Source organism: Danio rerio, chromosome 16 (genome assembly GCF_049306965.1).
Source record: "Danio rerio strain Tuebingen ecotype United States chromosome 16, GRCz12tu, whole genome shotgun sequence".
Lineage (NCBI taxonomy): Eukaryota > Metazoa > Chordata > Actinopteri > Cypriniformes > Danionidae > Danio > Danio rerio.
Window position 1 is genome coordinate 56,875,001 of NC_133191.1, and position 23,413 is coordinate 56,898,413.

General features: G+C 37.6%; 1 protein-coding gene across 33 annotated transcripts in view; it reads right to left on the reverse strand.

Annotated features, from left to right (window-relative positions):
* Nucleotides 1-23,413, reverse strand: part of ubr5 (ubiquitin protein ligase E3 component n-recognin 5) — a 107,494-nt gene that overhangs the window by 14,447 nt on the left and 69,634 nt on the right. For 19 of the 33 annotated variants that reach the window (XM_073924660.1, XM_073924656.1, XM_073924658.1 and 16 more), the window contains 12 exons: nt 23,259-23,390; nt 21,106-21,363; nt 19,015-19,283; nt 15,583-15,794; nt 15,118-15,351; nt 14,364-14,437; nt 12,805-12,977; nt 11,243-11,356; nt 8,411-8,628; nt 6,034-6,154; nt 2,780-3,125; nt 752-839 (listed from right to left, as the gene is read on the reverse strand). In XM_073924660.1, the coding sequence (XP_073780761.1) occupies nt 752-839; nt 2,780-3,125; nt 6,034-6,154; nt 8,411-8,628; nt 11,243-11,356; nt 12,805-12,977; nt 14,364-14,437; nt 15,118-15,351; nt 15,583-15,794; nt 19,015-19,283; nt 21,106-21,363; nt 23,259-23,390 (2,239 nt within the window). 33 annotated transcript variants of the gene reach the window in all.

Here is a 23,413-nt window from a genome sequence, read left to right on the forward strand (position 1 = left end):
TTATTTAATCCCTTACTTAAAATAATAAAAATTCAAAAGACTGCATAGAATATTAAAAATTCTGCTTTTTTTGCATGGAAAATAATATTAAACTAAACATTTTTATTTAAGGAGGTTAAAAATACCATTATTTAAAATCATTAAATAAACACAAAAAAATTCAGGATGCATTTTATGATGCGACAGGTGGCTCAGTGGTTAGCACTGTCGTCTCACAGCAAGAATGTTGCTGGTTTGAGTCCCAAGTCGAGTTTCCCCCACAGTCCACCATGCGCTATAGGGGAATTGACTAACTAAATTGGCCGTAGTGTGCGAGTGTGTGTGAATGTATGTAAGGATGTTTCCCAGTACTGGGTTGCAGCTGGAAGAGCATCTGCTGTGTAAAACATATGCTGGAATAGTTGGCGGTTCATTCCGCAGTGGTGACCCCTGATGGATAAAGGGACTAAGCCGAAGGAAAATGAATGACTGAATTTAGGATTTTTAGGAAACAATTATAAATGTGTATAATTTTTTATAACATTTATAGTTATTTTATTATAATTGTGCATGTATAATTATGTATTTATTCATTCATTTTAAATAATAGTATATAAAACATTTCCCTATATTAACTTATCTCACTAGACAAATAATATGATGGGCCTTTATCATTAAAATATTTAGAAAATATCAACTAAATAAACAAACTGCCAGAAAACGTTAATAATTTTGTCAGAAAATATTTATGGGTTCAGGTAAAATCAGTCACCTGTCACGATCTCGTCTGGATGCAGCTCTCAGTCCTCCGCTCCTCCTCTCACGCTCACGATCTCGGTTCCTCAGCCGCTGCATAAGATCTGTAAATACGCAGAAAACATGATTATCACATACAAGCAAAGAAAAAAACTATATAACAACAATAATCCATACAAATAGATTTTTCTATTCACGTTAGTAAATACATTAACTAATGAAACCTGATTGTAAGGTGTTACCGAATATGTTTTACGGTAAGAGGCTGCACGATATTGGAAAAATGTGACACTGATATTTTGTTTTGCTGCAATATATATTGCTATATACTGTATCTATTAAATTTCACCAGATGGTTGAATTGCACTATTTGGAAAGAATTTATAGCCACACTTTATTTAAAGTTTCAATTCACTATTAGCAAACAATTAAATACGTCTTTTGCTTCAGTAAACTCCTAATTTTCTCCTTATAAATAAATATCAAGGTAGTTCAGGGCTTGAAATTAACCTTTTTGCTTGGTAGCACTGATGTTCCCAACTTTAAATTTTTGCTTGGGGCTCCTAACTTTTTAGTCGCACCCACCAATTATAAGCACCGTTACTACAAGTTTTAATGTTATATTAACCGATTTACTGCATTTGAAACACTAAACAATCTAACAAACAAACAAAACAACATCTGCATGCGCCCACCGGCACAACACACTGCTTAACATGAATGAAACTTGAATAACAATAATACACCGGCTTTATGATGAACGCTTTAATCATTTTCATAGCGGACTTTAAACGCTGGAAGTCTTTTATCCACTTTTGGAAAAGTGTAAATGCTGCATTGACATTCCGCACATGATCACTGATCAGACGTACCATTCTTTGAAACTTACATGTTTTCTAACTAAATCTGTCAGTGTTGTTTTCATTCTCTCATCTTCAGTGCTTTACATGTTCGCGGTTGTAGCTCTCCCTGTCATCTAAAGAAAGGCATCGACTGAGTGATTGATAGCTGATAATAACCAATCCATTTGCATTCAGTGCTATAGCAGTGGACCAATCAGAAGAGCTAGAAGGCGGGGCAAGCATTGCGCGCTTTGTTTACTGCAGCAAGTCGGCATGACGACTGTTTTAACTATTCCTGAGCGCTGCGTTTGGCGTCTTAGGTGCTAAGATGCATTCTGCGTGAATGTCTCCTAAATCTGTGTGTGTGGTGAACATTTTGCAGTGAAAACCGGTCGCATAGAGCACCAATTTTATGCACTCGCACAAATAACTCCCAAATATATTTTGAGGTCGCAATTTCGAGCCTTGTAGTTTAGGTATTGGGTTAGGAATGTAGAATAAGTACTAACACCCCATTCACACGGGGCGTCAGCGTCAAAGCTTCCCATTCACTTTGAATGGGTGACGTCAGGCGTTGCCGAACTGCATTGTGAATCCGTCGGTGCCGCTTTAGAGGCGTTGCTCGCTGCAGAAGTTGGGACTAGTTTAAATTTTTTAAGGGCCGACAGAAGCGTTAGCCAATCAGATCGCTGTATGCAAATACACCAGCTAGACAGTGGCCTATTGCTGACTGAATTTCATTGGCTGACGCTGCTATGACGATTGCTTTAGCCCCAACTTTAGACACTCCTTCAGTCAAGCGTTGACGCTGAAGCCCCGTGTGAATGGGGCGTGATAAGTAGCCAGTATCTCAATGACATGCATGCTAATAAGCAACTAGTTAATAATGAGAATTGATCCCTAAAGTGTTATCAAATGTATTTATTTTGGTTGATTAGGATAATTCTGCAGGGGAGTGAATCATGCATAAACTGTTATAAACAATCTACAAGCATTGATGATTAAAGCAAATATAAAAGTGATATAAGCAGTGCATGCTTTATGGTTTGTATAAGTGTTTAAAGTACACTGCGAAGTCAACAACACAATCTATGCAATGTGACTACTGCGGATGCACACATCCATGCTAAAACGATATATTGTGCAGCCCTACTTGAAGTCTTGGGTGGGGGGAAATACAACATAAGGAAAACGATACGTACTGCTAGCCTGCATCCCCTTGCTGACGCTCTGCACGCAGTCCAGATTGGGCAGCTTGTCGTTGGACAAGAAGGCCTGAGCGATGGCGGTGTAGAAGCTGCGAGCGACACCACTGCCCTCTCCAGGCTCATCCTTGAATGTCACCTTTACGCGGTGCACGGCCATGGGTGTGGTGGTACAGCGGCGGCCGAAGTGAGCGTTCAGCTGCCGCATGGTCTGCTGGATGAGCTGCTCACGGTCTCGGTCCACCTCCAGGGCCAGATCACGCGACTGAAGGTTACGCAGCTTCTCCATCTCACGACGAAACTTGGACTCCTTTACCTCAAAACCCCCCAGCTCTGTCAGGATCTGCAACGCACACGAAAGCCAAACATTTATTAAAGAGTATGAATCGTGCAAACACTGCTGGTGGTTACATATTCTGGTTTAGCTTCACACTGCGTCTCAAATGGCATCTTATACACTATGCACTTACCCACTCGACACAGTATGTAAAGTTAGTGTCATCCCAATAGGGATTACTAAGTGGAAATTCAAGTTTCCCAGATGACGTTTGGCAGTTGCCAGATTACTGATATATATGACCAAGCTACAAAATAGTAGCTGCCATAAGTATAATAATAATTCCTTACATTTCCATAGCTATTTTCTGGAAACTCAACCATACGGCAGCCATATTGTGCCAGACCGCAAACCATACACCAGCTGATTGGTGAAGAGGAGACGGTTATGATATGGGAATGGTTAGGAGGTTATGATAGACAGAGGCCAGAGAGCAGATTTGGCCAGCAAGCTGGGGTTAAACCCCTACTCTTGTTCGAAGAGCATCCTGGGATTTTTAACGACCACATTGAGTCGGGGTATCGGTTTAACGTCTCATCCAAAGGACGGCACTCACTGAGCAGTATAGAGTCTCCTTCACTATACTGGGGCATTACGACTCACACAGACTGCAGGTCGAGCGCCCCCTGCTGGCCTCACTAACACCACTTCTGGCAGCAACCTAGCTTTCCCATGTGGTCTCCCATCCAGGAACTGAATAGGCACAGCTCTGCTTAGGTTCAGTGGGCGACCATGTGAGAATTGCCGGCAATAGTAAAACCATATTTACCATCAGGAGTTACATAATCACTCTCATAGGAGAATTTTGCTTTCACAATTCAAAATAAAAAGTAACCCAAAGTCTGTGCCTGCTACCTCCACCCCGTTCAGCTAACAGCTGCTGCCGTTGACTGCAAGTGTCCAACATTACACAGTTATTTTTAACGGTTGATTAAGTGCATCATGTGGGTATTTTAAATGCACTTATTTTTAGAACGAAAAGAGTATTTCAATGTGAATGCACTACTTACTCTATTAATACTACAAAAAGGCGTAGAATCAAAGAATAGTGCATAAGAATGCAATTTGGGGCACACCTATTGCCTTCAACTATGAAATAAATAAATAAAAAAATTTATATAACATGATTAAAAATCTAATGATATGTTTGAAACAACTATTCAACTATAAAAAAAATAAAGGTGCAGTAAGTTTTTGACTTTTCTAAAGCATAAAAAACCCATAATATGTTTGCAGATATTTAAGAAACATGCTCAGTGAACATTCTTGCGTGTCTGAAAAACAATGGTGACGTCAGGTATTCTGCTTTGAAAAATGGGCGTTACTTGCCAGAACATCTGTCTTTGTTTATGTTCTTTTAATCTGTCAAATGCCAGTTTAGTCAATTATATTTCAGCACCCCAGACTGCCTTGGCGGATAGCAGCGTATTTTATTTATTCATTCAGAAAGGCTCTGAAAGCATGCGTCCGTGACCGAAATGCGACCTTCGGTGACAGTATCATACGAACTCCAAATTTAGAGATTTAGTTTCACTTGAGGTTATTAATTAACTAATTAAAACTTATTTTAATATGGAAAATATTCCTTCTATCGCGTGCCGTTGCTTTTACTTAGAATACAGTTTAAATCACTCGCTCCTGTCCCCAATCTGGCAACCTGCGCTTCCATTTGTTTTGATCTAGGAGAGCAATACCTAGTTCAACCACTTACACACTGCACCTTTATATAAAAAATAAACAAATTTTTATTTGGCATTAAACAAAAAAATAAACAGAACCTATAAAATATTTATTAAAATTGATTAAAAAATTATTTATTTGATAACATTTAAGGTCCAATGAGTTAATGAATTTACTAACATGAACAAACAAAACATTCCAGCATTTATCTATTTTTTTTAAATTAAATGATAAACCCACAGTTATTCATCGTTAGTGCTTGTTAACAGTGCATTAGCTAATGCTAACAAGCACAAATTAATTTTTTAACAATGCATTAGATTGTAAATGTTGAAATAAGGTCTGCACAATACATTGATATATCACGGATAAAGAATATGTAACATCTGTATCACAGACAGCTGCAATACCCTGATTTTTTTTTCGTGCCAAGTATGTGTGGTGCAGAGGTTGTTTATACAACTTTGACCAATAAAACAGGACAGTACTGTCTCTATATGCGGACATAGGATACAGACTATCTGCTGAGGTTTGCACTCATTCAGTGTTTTGTCAATGTTTGCACCTTGAAATAGTGTTTTTTAAGCATAAATTAGATTTATTTAGAGCAGAATAATATATGATCAATACATAAATGCACGACTTAAAAATATATCTAATAAAACCAGCACTTATGTAGGGAAATCATATTACAAGACGTATCGTAATTGCAATGTTCAAGAACAATATCACAACGCATATTTTCCATGTTAGTAAATACATTGAATAACAGAACAAAGTTAACTGTTACTGTAAAGTGTGACCTTCATTTGATAATAAAATAAGTCCATTTTAAATCTTGTTCTCTAAATAAGGCACTTAGACTGCAGCTCTGCACAAGATGTTTGGCCAGTGGAGAAATGGTCGTGCCCATCTGAGCCTGGTTCTCTCGATGGGTTTTTTTTTCTTCACTTTTGCAAATTGAAGTTTTTCCTCGCCGCTGTCACAACTAGCTTGCATGGTTCGGGATCTGTGGAGCTGTGCATCGATGAATTTTCTCTTCAGTGTTTAGACACTCAGTAGTGATTATTAAACCACACTGAACTGAGCTAAACTAAACTTGAACTTTAAAAACTGAACTACACTGTTTCAATTTACTATCTTTTATGTGAAGCTGCTTTGACACAATCTACATCGTAAAAGCGCTATACAAATCAAGGTGAATTCTATTGAATTGAATAAAGACAATACTCACAGATCCTGGTTCTGCTCCAACGTCCTCCATGAAAACACGGCCAAACAGCTCCAGAGAAAGCCGCCAGCGGCCCAGCAGCATGTCATGAGAGATCACCATCCCCATAAAACTACAGTGTGGACTGAAGGAGAAGAAAGGAGAAACGTCAATATTGGAGTAACTCATCAAATCTAAAGAATTTTAACATTTAAAAGCTCTCAATCCCATGAGATCTAGATTTTAGATGAAATCAGAGAGCTCTTCATCCTAAGACAGCAAGGGTCCCGAGATGCTTAAAGCCCAGAAAAGCAATCAGTCCAAACAGGCAATGCATCTTCAGTGCTTTAACTGTAATCAAACGAAGCTCCAACAACTCTATATGACTTTGTTTGCCTTTTTGTTCGTCTTTTCTCCAGTGTCAGATTATGATGTGCGTTTAATACTAAGACATGTTTGCCATTAACTTTTGCATTGGGAGTTAACTGTACACAAACAGCCGACGTCAATGTGAGCATTTATACGTCTGCGTTATGCCTGTATGAATCACTCTTCCAAAATGCTAGTTACCAATGGGTGTTCAATGTTCCACTGCGTCCAGTATCTTTCTCTATGTTTTGAGTTTATGCCAGAAATATGTGCAGTGCTACTGTAGCCGTAGCTCATAGCTCAAACTTGCACTCATTCAGAGAAGTAGGAATCGTTGAACGATCATTAACTTTGATCAAAAATAAATTAATATAAGTATCCAACTGAATGTACACAAGACTTGTTAAATAGCATGACACAAGCATCATATTGCCCATAGTAGGCATGCACCCTAAGCTGTTAGTTGTTTTTACAGTTTTTTGCTGCACAAGTGTTCTTGGAGTTTTGTATTATTGGAGGAGAACCACTAAACTATGGACTGTTTTGACATTTTATATTCCTTTTTTTTTACTTCATCTTGGGACTTTTGCTGTCTATGAGGATAAGAGAGAGCTTTCAGACGTCATCTTAAATATTTTCATTTGTTTTCTAAAGATAAAAAAGATTTAAGGGAATTGAAGAAAGGTCTCAGGGGATTGGACGACATGAGGATGAGCAATAACCAATAAGAATTTTCATGCTTTGGGTAAACTAATACTTCAATTATTCCATGAATGAGCTTTGTTTTCCGAAGATGAATGAAAGTCTCACGAAATTGGACGACAGGAGGATGAACAATTATTAATAATAATTATAATCATTATCATCATCATTTTTTGGGTAAACTAACACCAATAAATGGTGATGCATGGTTTCTGCTACTTTCATTCTTCCATGGCGGGGCGCCAGGCCAAAATTCATCCCGCCACGGCTACATTACAGCTTCTCATTCAAAACTTTTTTTTTTAATAGCGGGTGATAATCGCACCAAAACGTAATAAACAGCGCAAACTTTTCTGTAACTGTAGTAGTGCTGTGTGTCATTTGTTTAACCCTTTACGGTGACGTGCTGACTGACTGACAGGTGCGTGATGGGTGAGGCCAGCAAGCACGATGTATGTTAGGAGTTTCATTTTACTTCACGACGCATTAATATCGCTTTGTAGGTCTATTAGAGACATTCAGAAATATTCCTAGCAAATCTAATAAATGCTGGAGACATACTCGTTACATAAGCGCACTAAATCGCACTTCAGCAGTGTTTATTTGAGAGCGCACAGGAAGATCTGCGTGCTCTTGAAGCGGCTTATACTTGAGGGGTGTGCAAGAAGTTTCGTGAACGAGCACGAGGAAATTGGCGCTCAAGCAAAGAGATCCGAATACTGAGCAAAGAGATCTAATACTGCGCTCACGACATTTGTCATTGAAATAACGCCACAGGTAGTTGGTAGATCTGTGTAAAAAAAAAAAAAGGCCTGCGGCCACAGCTGGAAAAAAATCCTAGAGGAAACACTGATGTGATTATTGATAATGAGCAATTAATAATAATAATAAGATAATTTTTTTGAGTAAACTAATACTTCAATAATTCCACAAATAAGCTTTGTTTCCTAAAGATGAACCAAGGTCTCAGGGGATTGAACAACAGGAGGATGAGCAATTAATATTAATAATATTAAATTTAACACTTTAGTTTTTTGCTACACAAGTTCTCTTGGAGCCTTCAAAGACTGCAGTTGAACCACTGACGTCATTTGGACTGTTCTGACATTTTTTATTCCTTTTCTTGACTTTGAGAATCTCAGGACCTTTGCGGTCTTTGGAGAAAGAGAGAGCTCTCAAATTTCATCTAAAAGACCCTAATTTGTTGTCTAAAGATAAATGAAAGTCTCAGGGCATCAAACAACATGAGGATGTGCAATTAATAATAATAATGATATTCATTATTTGTGTAAACTAACACTTTAATAATTTCATGAATGACCTGACTCACATAAACGTGGGCAGCGGTGGGCCATCACTCTCAGTCAGGCCAATCTCTGCCAGCAGGCTGCTCTTTAACTGGGCCGCCAGATCGTGTGGTGAAGGGCCGGGTTTAGACACATCCATCTCCTGCTCCGCCACTGGCTGCTCCTCGCCACCCCTCTGCCGGGACTCCATACTCATCACGTTCTTCATGTTCGCCGAATACGACATCTTTGTGGGTAGAATCTGGGATGAGAATTATCCGTAATAAAATATTGCAAAATTACGTTCTATTGCTCTCTGTATGTGCCGAAAAGCTTCACTAGCAGAACTAAGCAATTATTGTTTTATGGGGAAGGGTTTCGCAATAAACACATTTATAAGATTATGCATGCATTTCAGTCATTATGTACATGCATTATTTATTAATTACAAAATAAATGTATTTGTTTTCATCTATAATTTGTCTGGTGAAAAAAGTTTAACATTATAATAATTGTTGTGGAATTTTTAACAGTGGTCCCTGGCTTTAACACAGTTAAAAATCATTGTGATGTTTTATGTAAACATAACCTTATTAGTTTTGATAGTTGTTTTTTTATATGTTTAAATAATCATGTTCCAATGCGGTGTTCTGATCTAATTAGTAGGCATCAAACCTCTCAGAGTCATATGAGCAACTGCTAATGGTGACTGTCTAGTGCAGGGATGGGCAAACTTGATCCTCGAGGGCCGGTGTCCCTGCAGAGTTTAGTTCCAACACTAGTCAAACACACCTGAACAAACTAATCAGTGTCTTCAAGATCACTTGACCTGCGTCCGAAAACGCATACTTCCATACTATATAGTACGCTAAAATCAGTATGCGAGCCGAGTAGTGTGTCCGAATTCATAGAATTCGAAAATCAGTATGCGAGAAGTACCCGGATGACTTACTACTTCCGGCGACGTTCTGAAGTGTGCAGGTAGGTCACATGACCATGACAAAATGGCGGATGTAGTACGTCCGAATTCCATTCATACTTTTCACATTCATATTGTATAGAACGTTCTTTTCTAATGGCAGAGTAGTACGTTTAAATTCAAATGCAGCACCTACTGAGTAGTAGGCGGTTTCGGACGCAGCCTTGAACTTTATAGGGAGGTCTGTTTACATAGGGTTGGAGCTAAACTGTGCAGGACACAGGCCCTCCAGGACCGAGATTGCCCACCCCTGGTCTAGTTCCTCGTTTGCTCAATCTTTTTTTTCTGTGAAGGGAGCCAAACTGCGAAATTATTTACCTGTTAGCCTAAAATCAGAAAGTAATATAAATATTTTCAGTAGTGTTCTTAAAAAGTGGTTGAAAACAAAACAGCAGTGTTTGCACAAATAGTCTACTATTAGTTTGTTGGATCGTGTCGCCTTTGCTTTTGCCTTCAGTAATTTTATGTAACGAATTATAACGTTGAGTATATGCATTTATTATATCTTCATTTTGTCTATTTTGTCAAGCCTCCTGTGGACAGGTGTTGAGAATTAGCAAGTGCTAAAACACTTATAAAACAAATGCATTTGTTTATAAATCAATCACTAAATCAAATAAAACTGTTCACTTTTCACGGCTTTGCAGTTTCACACTTTTTTTAGTCTGTAGACCATTGTCAATCAATTTCCTTCGTGTCTCTTGCAGGGTACAGAATGCGTTCAGCTTGCCTCGCTAGCAGTGAGAGTTTCAACAACGATGCATCAAGTGTTGTAACCGTCCGCAGCAGGACCATCGTAAAAGGGGACGACGTGCCATGCATTTTAGAATTGTAAACATGGGTTTATATCAGGGTATGCACACCGGTGCCGCTGTCTGCAGTGCCCAGCTAAGACTCTGTGGTGCGACAGAAATATTAACAGCGTCCATAGCGCCATCTGAATAGTTTTATTTTAAATAACATGCAAATGTGCGCGTCCTGTGCGCAGAGCATCCGGTGTGCAACCCCCCTTAAGGATGGAGTCTGCTTTAGTTTTGTGAATCAGTGACAGCAGGATTTTAAAAAAACCTTACGCTAGATTACCATTATTCACACAAAAGCTAAAACCCCTTATGAACCTTCTATTGACAGCCATGAATGTTTGCGCCTGACGACATGTTTTGATCTTTGCTTTCATTCTATAATACAGGACTTAATTTTGAACTTTGAGTGTTTAAACAAGAGAGAAAAGTGTGAAAATGTACATGTCTGTCTGAGAAAAGTGTATAAAGTGTGTAGTAAACGGTTTTACAGCCTTAAAACATCCAGAATAATTGTGAAAAATAAAGCGGACTACTTCGCAGATTTCGCCTTTTGCGGGTTCTTTTAAGAATGTAACTCCTGCGACTAACAAGGGACCACTGTACTATTATTTAAACTGATGTATTCATGTTTTATATATTTATTTGTTTATATTTATTTAGTTATATATTTATTTAGTTTTATATATATATATATATATATATATATATATATATATATATATATATATATATATATGAAAATGAAAATAAATAATAGAATGCAACAGACTGAAAGGCAACATTTGTGTGTATAAAATTCTTTGTTGAGAGCTGTTCAGAAAAGCATAAAGTTTATTATATTACTGATGCACTTCTGTTTATGCAATATATTAATTTAAACTTATATATTTATAATAATAACATTTAAACATTTAAATATATAAAATTAAGTGAATTAACAAACAAAAAAATATTTATTTAAAATTTAAATAAATTAAGTACAAAAAAATCTATTAAATGAATGACTGAAAGAGATGATGAATGAGGGACTTTAAGGCAAATTAACCTAGAAATGGCACCATCTACTACAGCACTAGTACGACGATCATGTTTACCTGCAAGCAATTCATGTCCACAGTCAGATCGGTGAGGCCTTTACTGGCCATATATGAGGACGAATATAGACCTTGACTAGGCCGTCCAAACAAATCCTCCTTTCTGGCATTGGGCTGATGAAGAGGAAGAACAGCAGTGTTAAACTCAACCATCTGGACTGATCCCAAAAACACCTCTAATGTGTTACATATGGCTATTAAATAGCATGATCAATATAGATAAAAACATGCTGCAAAATAGCAACTTCATAATTCAATATATATATTTTAGGGATGCACGATATAGTCCAATAAACGCTATTTTTAAAATTAACGTTATCGTTATCCGATGTCTAAATTAGGCCGCTATCTTTAAGCCGATAAATTACGTAATTGTACAGAACTGCCTGCCTTGCGCATGCATGGGCGGAACACGTTCAGACATGTCCAGTGCACTATAATGGAGCTCTCCTCACACAGTTTATTCCTTCAAAGTCCGTCCTTTCCTCATGTGGTATTGCTGTGCATTAATAACTCAGTAAGTAACCATGTTCCTCATCATTGTAGATATCTTTGAGTGTCATTGTGTATTTTGGTTTAAATCACCTCAGGATAAATATTACGTGCTAAACAACTCGTTGGGTTGTTTGTAATCTAATATGATTATTTTTTATTATCAATGCATTGCTTGCCATGTGTTGATGTAAGATTGTATTCAATTTGAAGCACGGGGAGAGCTGCGCCGGTCACTGAATCTAGGGGCTCTCGACTCGCCGCACATTCTCATTATATTATGCACTGTGTTTGAGTTGAGTGAAACTCACAGCGGTTTATCATAAACTTTTCATTGATCATTTTTTCCACAATTGACAGCAAGAACGTACACAGAAGCGTTGTCTGATTGACAAGCAGCAGCTACATGTGTTCAAAAGAATCTAAAACGCCAAATAAGATGAATCCATGTGGCATTTTCTGAAGTAAAACGTACTGTCTGTATTTAGCTGTTCACTTGTATGGTGGCTCTGAACTGTCAAAACACCTCTAAAAAGGCTTTTTTTGGACATTACATATTTGTACATATGTACATCACGGTAACACGTTTTATTCAAGAGCATTTGAGATGGTGGTATAGGGCATATATGCATCACTGTTATTATATCCAGATTAATATCCAGCATCTCCAAGTGAGTTTTCATTCGAATTCTAAAAGGTCTGATGGATCTGGGTCTGGCTTCGTATAGGTGCTGATATTGAGGGTGGAAACCAGTATATAAAATAATATATTAAAAACATTAGATATGATTTTGCAGTTTACTAAACGATAATTAACACAATTCAACAAGAGAACTTTTAATTTTAAGAGCATCTATAAGTGCTCTCGGTGTAGAAATCTCATTATAGAAATGTATAAAAAAATTATATGTGTATAAAAATTCATTCATAGAATTGTTTACTTGTTACGTCACTGCATTACATCACACACGTGCTCTGATTTGCTGCTGAATAACCAATCACAGAGCTGATTTGGGCCAATGAGCTTCAGCGTTAACCCAGCGAGACCTCTAATAGAGGCGGTGACTGACCTGCAGGAGATGCGGCTGGTCAGCCAGAGGAATGGCCTCTGCTAGAGGAACTTCAAAAGGGTTTGGAGGGATGCACCCCAGGAAGGTCATGGAGTCCGAGCGGCGGAAAAACGGATGGTGTTGTCCAGTCTCTGCAGGCACGGGCTCCTCGTCCTTATCCTGCAGTGTAGAGCCTATGGAGACGCCAGTAACACAGAGTCTTGATCAGACTGCAGAAAAACAGCTCTGCAAACACCTGACATGAGCCACATATGCTGTTATACATCACCATCTGACCTGTGAAATTCACCTCAGCTTTTGTGAACATCAGGGGTGTAAGAAAACATTCATACACAATAGTATTAGGATATTTTGTTCTGCAATGCTGTATCAAAATATGGCAGTTTTTACAGTTTAGGACGAGCGTTATCTCCTAATCCAGGGGTCTCAAACTCCTCAATCTCAAAGGCCTTTGTTAGACGCTGTGACGGGCGGGAAGTCGCGCCGGCCAGAACCAAGGTAAGCTGTTCCCGCCCCTGCCTGCCACTTAGCTACCTATCTGCAGCCTGCCACCTACCTAGCTACAGCCTGCATCTTATATATATTATAGGTAGATACAGACTGGTACAGACTGATGTGACTGGAGTGGGGTGGGGGTGTTTTATTTATACATATATACGCCTTTTTTTTTAGGTGAGGGAATGGAAGTTTTGAGTGAGTCTAGACAGGTCTAGACTTAATGATGATCATCTTCAAGCCATACTGAGGGTCTCAACTGCTTTCGCTCTAAAGCCAAATGTGGTTCAGATTTGTGAGAAGAAGCGCTGTCAAGTCTCTGGCAGCAAGAAGTAGGCAAAAGATGCCATGTTCAGAAGAACTGTTCATAATCTTCACTCAATGTTCTATTAATGTTCAGGACACTTCATGTTCAGAAGAAATAATTAAAACTGTTAATAATGACATTTGAGGACTTTTTTTTGTGAAATCCCTTATGCGGCCCAGCCTCACCCAGACTTTGCCTCCTGCGGCCCCCAGGTAAATTGAGTTTGAGACCCCTGTCCTAAACGGTGTTTTTGTTAGGTAGGACAAGAGTGATTGATAGGATGTACTAGAAGAGAACATCCCTAATCTGCTAGTACATGAAAAATATAGGAATCACAGCTCTCTTAAGACTTTTTAAAGACTCTTTGCACGCATTTTAAAACCTAATCATCACTTCAGGTTAACCGTTGACACTGAGAACATTTTACCTTGCAGTATATTTACTGAATACAGAATGCAAGACGCACAACTAAAGACTCTTGACTTGTGAGGAAACATCGGAACTCAATTCAGAAGGGTGGGAATGAAGAACAAGACAATTATTTACCTGACTACCCCTATGAAAGGTTTGTAAGAAATAAATATAAGAAACAATAATTAGACCAGTAAAAAGTTCTTTGTATGGGGCTTTAGCAAACTCTCTGACCAGAAGTTTGAGACAAAACTGTTAAATTTTTTCTTTTTCAGATTATTTAACTGACATAAACTGATAGTGAACATGCTACACGCTAATAGAAGCATCTTAAAGCTGAACTCACTCTGATTGGTGTCCTCATCGTTCTCGTGCTCAGAGTCTTCATTGTCCAGACCGAGCTCCAGCAGCTCACGATTCCTGAAACACAACAGAGACAGATGTACAAATATTAGAATAATTATTTCAGATGACTCAAACTACAGCTGGACAACCACTCAGATATTAATGAATATGACCATAAAATGAATGAACACTTTCAATCCACTTACAAGAAGAAGAAGGAAAAAAAAACATTTTAGGAACAAAAATAAATCCATACATAAAATAAAATACCAGTTTTTTTTTTTTTTTGTATTTTACTAATAAAATTAAATAGTTTAAAAAATAAAAAATAAAATAAACAAATAAAAACTAATATGCATTTAGTCACTTAATTTTTGTATTTTTGTCTTTAAATAACCATAGTTTGAAAATGTTATATATCAACTTATAAAATAAAATAAGTCAACAAATTAATAATATAATAATAATAGTAATAATAATTGCGATTATATTAAACCAAAATTTTATAAAAAAATAAAAATAAATCAGAAATAAAAAAAGAAAAATAATAAAACAAGTCAACAAATTAATAATATTATATCACATTTTAAACCATGTTAAAGAAAAACAATACATAAACCTTAAATATCAGTGTTGCGATTATATTAAACCAAAATTTTATAAAAAAAAAAAAAAAATCTGTAATAAAAAAATAAAAAGCACAAAATTACAATAAAAAAATTATAATTTAAACATTAGCTGAATTTGCAGTTTACCTCTTCCTGTCAATCTGAGTGGTGTCGAGCGTGGTCTGCAGATTCATGGCTTTAATCCAGTAGATGAGCGCCTGGAAGACGTAAGCCACGTGTTTGAGCGAACAGACATCTAACACAGGCAGAACGTCTGAATGCTCGTCATTATGGGAACGCATCAGAGACAGAGCGTAGTTCAGGAAATCTCCTCGCGCAGACATCATGCCCTGACGAGCCGTCAGAAGCGTAGCAGCACGCCTGAAACACACAAAATAAAAATGCCGAATTGACAGCAGGAACAATAGAAATGTAACCATTCATGAATATTTTAAAATTTTAATGAAACAAAAGTAGCGGGAAGTAAATAAAAAAACAGTTGCAGATTTTTGTGGACTTTAAGAACTTTCCAGGTCTTGAATTCAGATGTCTGACAATCAAGTACTTTCAAGAAGCGTTGAAACCCTGGTAAATGCAGCTCAAAAGTCTTACCTTCGTCCTTCTAGAGTGCGCAGACTGGCCTCCTCTCGAGCGGTCATGCGCTCTCTGCGGCCGGCGTGCTGGGATGCGTGTAGCGGGTGGCTGGGATGACCAGGATCCCCGGCTGAAGACAGAGCCGAGCCGTAACGCAGCTGCGCTTCAGTGGAGTCCATGATGGACACCATCCAGTTCCAGGTGGGAATCAACTTGTCCTCCACAAAGTTCTGTAAAATCACAGGTTGCTGTTAATATTATTTTTTCATAATTGCAATGTGGGTTTGTTAGTGTAAAAGCAGTGGGGGTGGAAATCTTTAGTGTAGGGCTGCACGAATAATCAATCGTGATCTTGATTTGACTCACAAAACGATCTTAATCCAGCATTTCTACAATTCTGCCAATTCTACAATGAAATGCTTATCTAACAGATATAAATACACTAGTCCTGGGCAAAAGTTAATCACAATTAAGTTTTTTTTTTTTGACATAATATATCAGGGCTCGACAATAAGGGCTGCCTGATGGCCCAGAGCCAGCGTGAGACGCTCAGGACAGTTGACAGGATTGTTACTGGCCTGATCAGGCCAGTCCTGCCTTGTCACTAAAGTTTAATTTGGCTGTGACTGTTTGTCAATACAGTCTTAAGGGAGTCACACAAAAGAAGCGACACTTAGCGTCGCACCACGCAGCGCAATGCATTTCAGAATTCTAAACATAGGTTTCTATCAGGGTACACACACCGGAGCCCAGCCACAACTCAGGACACTGTTCATATGTCTGCCATACCACAGACCTTCATCGGAATAGTTTCATTTTAAATAGCATGCCAATGTGCGCGTCTGGTGTGCGATACTTTCAACTGTCATGTGCGAGCCGTGTCGCATCCGGTGTGTGACGCCCTTTAGGATGCTTTCACACCTAGATGTTTATTTCGGAAGTCTCGTTTGCAAAGTTATCGCAGATGGTTTGGCATATGTGAATCCAAACACATTTGCAAATCGATTGTAGTGAGAAAGCAAAACGAACTAACGAACTAGGCTATATCACAGTGTATTATGGTTGTGTAATAGCCATATACAGCTTTATGAAGAGAGAATTATGAGTAGAAGGAAAAGTCATTTCTACTGGCAAATGTGGTTTCATGTCATATACGAAAGTGAAAGCATGCTGAAATATTAGAGTGCTGTTTATCCTTTAGGAAAATTGACCGAAATTACCATCTGATAATTTTTCCTTATTTTAATCTTATAATATGTTGTGTTAGGCCTGTTGTTTTGTTCATTTCTGCACTGACACCTTGAAGGAAAAATGTACATTGATCAGCTTCATGATCAGACAGCAGTCTCGGTTCATCTGTATTTTCTCTCTATAATTTAAGCCTGTAATGCAGAATTCTAGCCAAAGTTTTTTTAATAGATTGACTTATTTACAGGGGTGTCAAAATTAATTGTTTCCTCTGTGCACCATGATGCAGACGCAGATAATTCGGTATCGGTTCAGTAAAAATCAAAACCGGTTATTATTTACTGATCTCATATGCGCTCTCTCGCGAGGGAGGTGAGTGCGGATATGTACAACACTCCAGGTGCCAACTACTTAAAAACGCAGAAACTGTGCACAATTTCAGTGCGTGTGTGTTTTTTTACACTTACAGCAGAAGCCCCTTTTTCTCTGCGATTGAGGGAATGAAAGTGTACTTTTCCTCCCCTCTCTTTTTCTCTCGGCTGTTACAACGATACTTCTGAATGCAGGTCTGCATTCCTGCACCTGTACCTTTGCATTTTCGCGGGACCTGGCCAGATTTCATGAGGCGCGGGAATAATTTTCTGAATACAGCACGGGAGCGGTCGGTAACTCTGGTGTAATTTTAACAGGAGTGGGCGGTCTCACAATATCGCTTTCGATCGAGAGCGCGCGCATGTGTGTGTGTGTGTGTGTTTATTTTGGTTGCTGTATGTGTATGAAAGAGAGACAGTGTGGTGCTGTGTGCCTATGTGCGTGTGTTTATACAGACAGCTTGTTATAGCCTCCCCCCAAAATATAACACTATATGGAAAGCATTGCAATACACCATGATTTACCGAGATATCGAATTGAACCCGAATCGATGGCAGGATAATTGTAACCGAACCGTGAGACCAGTATAGGTTCACACCTCTACTAATTTAATAGATTTTTACAAAATTTGACAACTAAAATGAGGCTATGTAGGAGAAAATCTACCCTCTCTGACATATATTAGGTGACTATGTCTGTGGATGTCAAAATTAAAATGCACATTTTCTCTAACATTATGACAGGGTTCAACGCTAAGGATTTTTCCTACTGGCCCGATCGGACCAGTGGTTCAGATTTTTACTTGCCCTGCCAATGTTTTCACTGTCCCTACCAAAAAAAAATTGTTAATAGCTATTTCTTAGCCACAAATTAAAAAACTGAAAAATGTGTCAAAATGTTTGTAAATCTAGAATTTAAATATTTAAAAACTGTTAATAAATGTACAATGAGCAAAATTCAAAGTGTTTTGCAAACAAAAGCAGCAAAATGTGCAGGCATTTTATTGCAAAACAAAAGATGGCTTGCCTACCAAACTGACGTCAAACTGTACAAAACACCACTCTACAAAACATGGACAAGTAGTCACAGGCAAATTAAACTTTAGTGACAGGGCATCAGTGGCCCAATCGGGCCAGTAACAATCCTGTCTACTTTCCCGAGCATCTCACACGGTGGCCTCGTGCCATCGGGCAGTCCTTATTGTTGAGCCCTGAATTATGTATGATTTTTTTTCCTCCCCCAAATTTAGTTTCACCACAACTGTATTTTTTTGTTTAATTGTCAGTTGTATTAAAAGAAAAATTATGCTGAATAAAAAGTGTATGTATACAATTATATTTGGCATTTGACATCATATAAAATGTGTTTTAACTTCTTTTTTTGGTGGGGCCAGCGAAAATTTTGGCAGGGCAAGTAAAAATCAGAACCACCGGCCTGATCGGGCAAGTGGAAAAAATCATTAGTGTTGAACCCTGTATATGTGTATGTGTGTGTTGAGTATATTTTTGTATATATAAACACATGCATGCATATATTTGAGAAAATGTTTATATTTATTTAGATAAAATATATGTATATGATATAAACTACATCTAAAAGTAAATATATATGTAACAAAATTGTTTTGTATTGTTTTGTTTGTATGCATGTGTGCGTAACATATGCATATTCAATATAATACACACACGTCAAAACTTTTATTTTGGAAGCAATGACTCTTTGCCCAAGCTAAAAAGCTTTAGAACCTTTACAACCTTTCTAATATTGTTTACACAAATTTTCTTTAACTTACTGTCACATAAAAACAAACATCAAAAGTGATTACAAATAATAATCATCCAAAAACGTGCAGCGCACTGATGAAACGCTGGCGTAAACAGACAGGCTCACCTGCAGATTGACAGCATCCTGATAGGTGAGTTTGACAGCAGCGGGGTACTGCGAGTAGACCAGGTGGTTGTATTTGGGAATGAGACTCATGAGGTCAGAGATCTGGCGGATGACGATGCTGTATGCTCGAGCCAGGCTGCTGGCGGACGTCAGATAACTGCTGGAGTTACTGGCCTCTAGTGCTGCTGCGGCAGCGGCTGCGCTGGTGCTGATGGCGCTGCTGCGGCGCAGGTTTGACGGGTCGATGTAGATGAGGCCAGTGGAGCTCGCTGGAAGATAGATCATAATTAATGACATTAATATTTAACCCCTTAACTGACAGACACCCTTTTGGGCATAGACTAAAATGCACACTTCACGTTTCTGGGTTTCTTAGCATCGGAAATTGTCACAGTTGGTAAACTTAGGGACAGGAAACGCCAAGCTGATGGTTTAGGATGTCAAACAACCATTGGCCGTTGGCTGAAGAGAGCACTCTTATTGGTTATTTAGCAATAAATCAAACTGCGAGTGTGACAAGGTAAAGTAAAATAAGCAAACAAGTCAAGTCAAGCAAGTGGCCGACTGTAATTTCGCAAAACATATATTTTCTTGGATTAAATTACGAAACAATACTTAAAACTACTTTTTATTTCATTTAATTTCTAATAATAGGCAATGAATAAGCAATGTATTCCTAAGAGTATTTACTGATTTTTAGTGTTAAGGTTAATTAAAACAGATTTTAACTATTCATGTTTGTTCACAGTGCATTAATATTTTTAATTATCATTTTTACACTAATAATATCATTACGATTTCTAAAAAGCTGTAGAGACAATTAAAAAAAAGTCTAAAGAGCTATAGTGTTTATTTTATGTTCGAGAAACTCCTGTTTTCTTTGTTAACAATCTGTTTTACAATCTACACTGTATTAAAATCCTATAAAAATAAAAATTACTTGACTTGGAAATATTTACCATTTCTCACATAATTGTTTGAATGCAACTTATACAATGCAACTGCATTTTTGACCTGGGGTCTGTTCTTTGTAGCTCGCTTAAATGATCTAAGATGATTTGGTAGATCCTGGATCTTTTGATCTTGATAACTGATCTCTGGCTAATTTGGTTCTTTAAACAAGTTGGCGAATCAGATTAGAATGTCTGGATGAACTGAACTGAGTGTGTTGTGAAGGACAGATCTATCGATCCTCGAAATCATGATCAGGCTGACGGCACAGCAGCGTAATGACATCATCTGATTAATATTCAATTATCCATGTGAACAAAATTACATCAAATTCATAGGAAACGGTTTGTTAAATATTATACGCAATGACTTTACACCTTGTTGTGGGCTGCATGATTGGCCCTTTCATTTGTCAAGAGATGTTCCTTATTATAGTACCCATAGTAGTATTATAGTAGCCGTTTTTTTAAAAAGGTGTAAAAAATATGTTTACAAAAGCATTTTGATATTGGTAAAGGCGTCTGCAACTTTTATAAAGCATCAAATCACCGTCATATAAACTGTCAAAACATGTTTATGACTGCATAAATGTATTATTGCTTTTAAAAAGTCACACAGTGCATGTCTATTATCATAAACAAATTGTACTAAAGCGACCTAAAAAAGTTCATATCAACAAGTTTTCTCTTTGGACCACCAGGTGGCAGTCTTTGTACTATCATTTTCATCAGGGGTGCAGATTGCAAAAGTTTTATTAATATATAAAACTTTATTTATTTTATTAATAACTATAACTTTATATATAGTTTAAAAATATTTAATATTTTCCCAAGTGTATATAACTACTACTGTAAGAAAATATCAGAATTCGGCACATACTTTCTGCATTATCTTTGCTTGAACTGACCCGATCTAATCCTGTTTATATGAATTGAACCTGCTTCCGACCAGGTTTGAGCTACCAGAACTGTTGCTATGACAACAACTCTCGGATCAGTTTTGAAAAACGAAACAATCCTGGATCATGTCAAATCGTCAATAACCAAATCCAGCTAACGGAGTAATCCACCTATGAAGAACGGACCCCTTCTGGGACTTGCTGTTGTGACTTTTGCAACTTGTGTTATTCTGGACACTGACCAGCAGGAGCGGACGAGCTGGATGGGGCGCCACCTCCAGAGCGCTGGCTGGGTGTAGTGCGAACAGCCCACTGCATGGAGCGTGGGGCCTGGGCTGCACTGTTAGCATGTGCTGAGCCGGTGGTTCTCTCAAGAGGCTCGTCCAGCAGAAACGTCTCCTGATCCACATCATCACTCTGGCTGCTGCTGCTGTCCGAGTCGCTGGAGTCATTCGACTGGGAGTCGTCCTCGGAGAAGAAAGCAGGAACACTGCTGGCACCTTCAGAAAAGAGGTAGAAAATATACAGTTGAAGTCAGAACTATTAGCCCCCCTTTATTGTTTTCCCCCAATTTCTGTTTAAGGTAGGGAATATTTTTCTTAACATTTCTAAACATAGTTTTAATAACTGATTTCTTTTCTCTTTGCCATGATTACAGCACATAATATTAGACTAGATATTCTTCAAGACACTAGTATTCAGCTTAAAGTGACATTTAAAGGATTAACTAGGTTAATTAGGGTAAAGTTAGGGTAATTAGGCAAGTCATTGTATAACAGTGGTTTGTTCTGTAGACAATTCAAAACAAATATTGCTTAAGGGGGCTAATAATATTGACCTTAAAATAGCTTTAAAAAAAATTAAAAACTTTTTTTTTTAACTGCTTTTATTCTAGCCAAAATAAAAAAGCCTCTCAAGAAAAAAAAATGTACATGCATGCTTTATTTTAGGACACTTATCTGTACATAGGGTTCTTGCACCTTTTTTAAGCCAAAGTGTGGCAAATTAAATATTTAAATACTCCATAACATTATATTGGATGCTATTTGTTATAGCATATATTGTTATAGCATATATTGTTGTATATATATATATATATATATATATATATATATATATATATATATATATATATATATATATATATATATATATATATATATATATTCTAGAGAATAGTATTCCAAAAATAATCTATGGTGGCAAGTTTGTCCCAAGCCCAACATTAAATTACATTTATTTACTCGCCGTTTAAACGCCATTTACTCGCATCTTAAAACATCTTTCATTTTAAATTTATAATCATTTTAAAATTCCTGCATTGTGAAGCAGTAACCTAATGTCCATGCATTTGGTCTTTCCACTGCTTAATCAAAAGGTGTAGATAAAACAGCTCAGAGATTTCTTTTTAAGAAAAAGCAAAACAATAAATAATTTAAATAAAGAAATATAACTATGTATATAAATTGCATAATAAATGGCAATGGGTATACAATTAAGAAAGTTTTCCATTATATCTCAAGTTTACTATATGCAAAAACTCTGTAATTTGTTCAAATAATACACTTTTAAATAAATAAAATGAACAAAACAGTTACCAATGGTGTGTTTCGTGTTTTAAAAAAAATTTTTTTAGTATAAACATCCGAGGGCAGAACGGTGGCGCAGTGGGTAGCACGATCGCCTCAAGAAGGTTGCTGATTCGAGCCCCGGCTGGGTCAGTTAACATTTCTTTGTGGAGTTTGCATGTTCTGCCCGTGTTGGCGTGAGTTTCCTCCAGGAGCTCCGGTTTACCCCACAGCCCAAAGACATGCACTATAGAGGAATTGAATAAACCATAGTGTATGCGTGTGAATGTAAGAGTGTATGGGTGTTTTCCAGTGTTGGGTTGCAGCTGGAAGGGCATCCGCTTTATAAATACATGTGTCGGAAAAGTTGGCGGTTTATTCTGCTGTAGCGACCCCTGATTAATAAAGGGACTAAGCAGAAAAGAAAATGAATGAATGAATAAACATCCGAACAATTTTAACTTCTTAAAGTTACAAATTTAAATGTTAGGCTACAGACGACGTTTGGTGCATTTAGAGTTCTATAAGTGCTGATTAATGTACGCTGGTCCCTTTCCACATTAATAAACAAATCACTTTTTAAATACTACAGCTAAAAAATATATATATACGTTTTCTAGAGCTTCTAGTTTCACTAGTTTTACTTAATTTAAAAAACCAAGTGTGTCTAATATAAGAGCAAAAGAATCAGTGCAATGTTGATGAATTAGGTTTTTTTTTCTAAATCAATTTTAGGTTACTGTATACCCAGCAGAAATGTGGGGGAAAACAAGGGGGCCAGCACAACTAAAGTAATCACTGCAATTCTGCCAGTCAAATTACAGCACCTGCTTCAGATCCAGCAGTGGCTGCCGTCACAACACTCCTGCGGCCACTTGCATTGTCCTGGTTGCTATGGTTACTCTCACTGTCACTCTCGGTCTCAGCGGCAGCCAATAAATCCAGCTCCATGTCGCTCCCTAGAAGAAGAGGAGAAAAGATT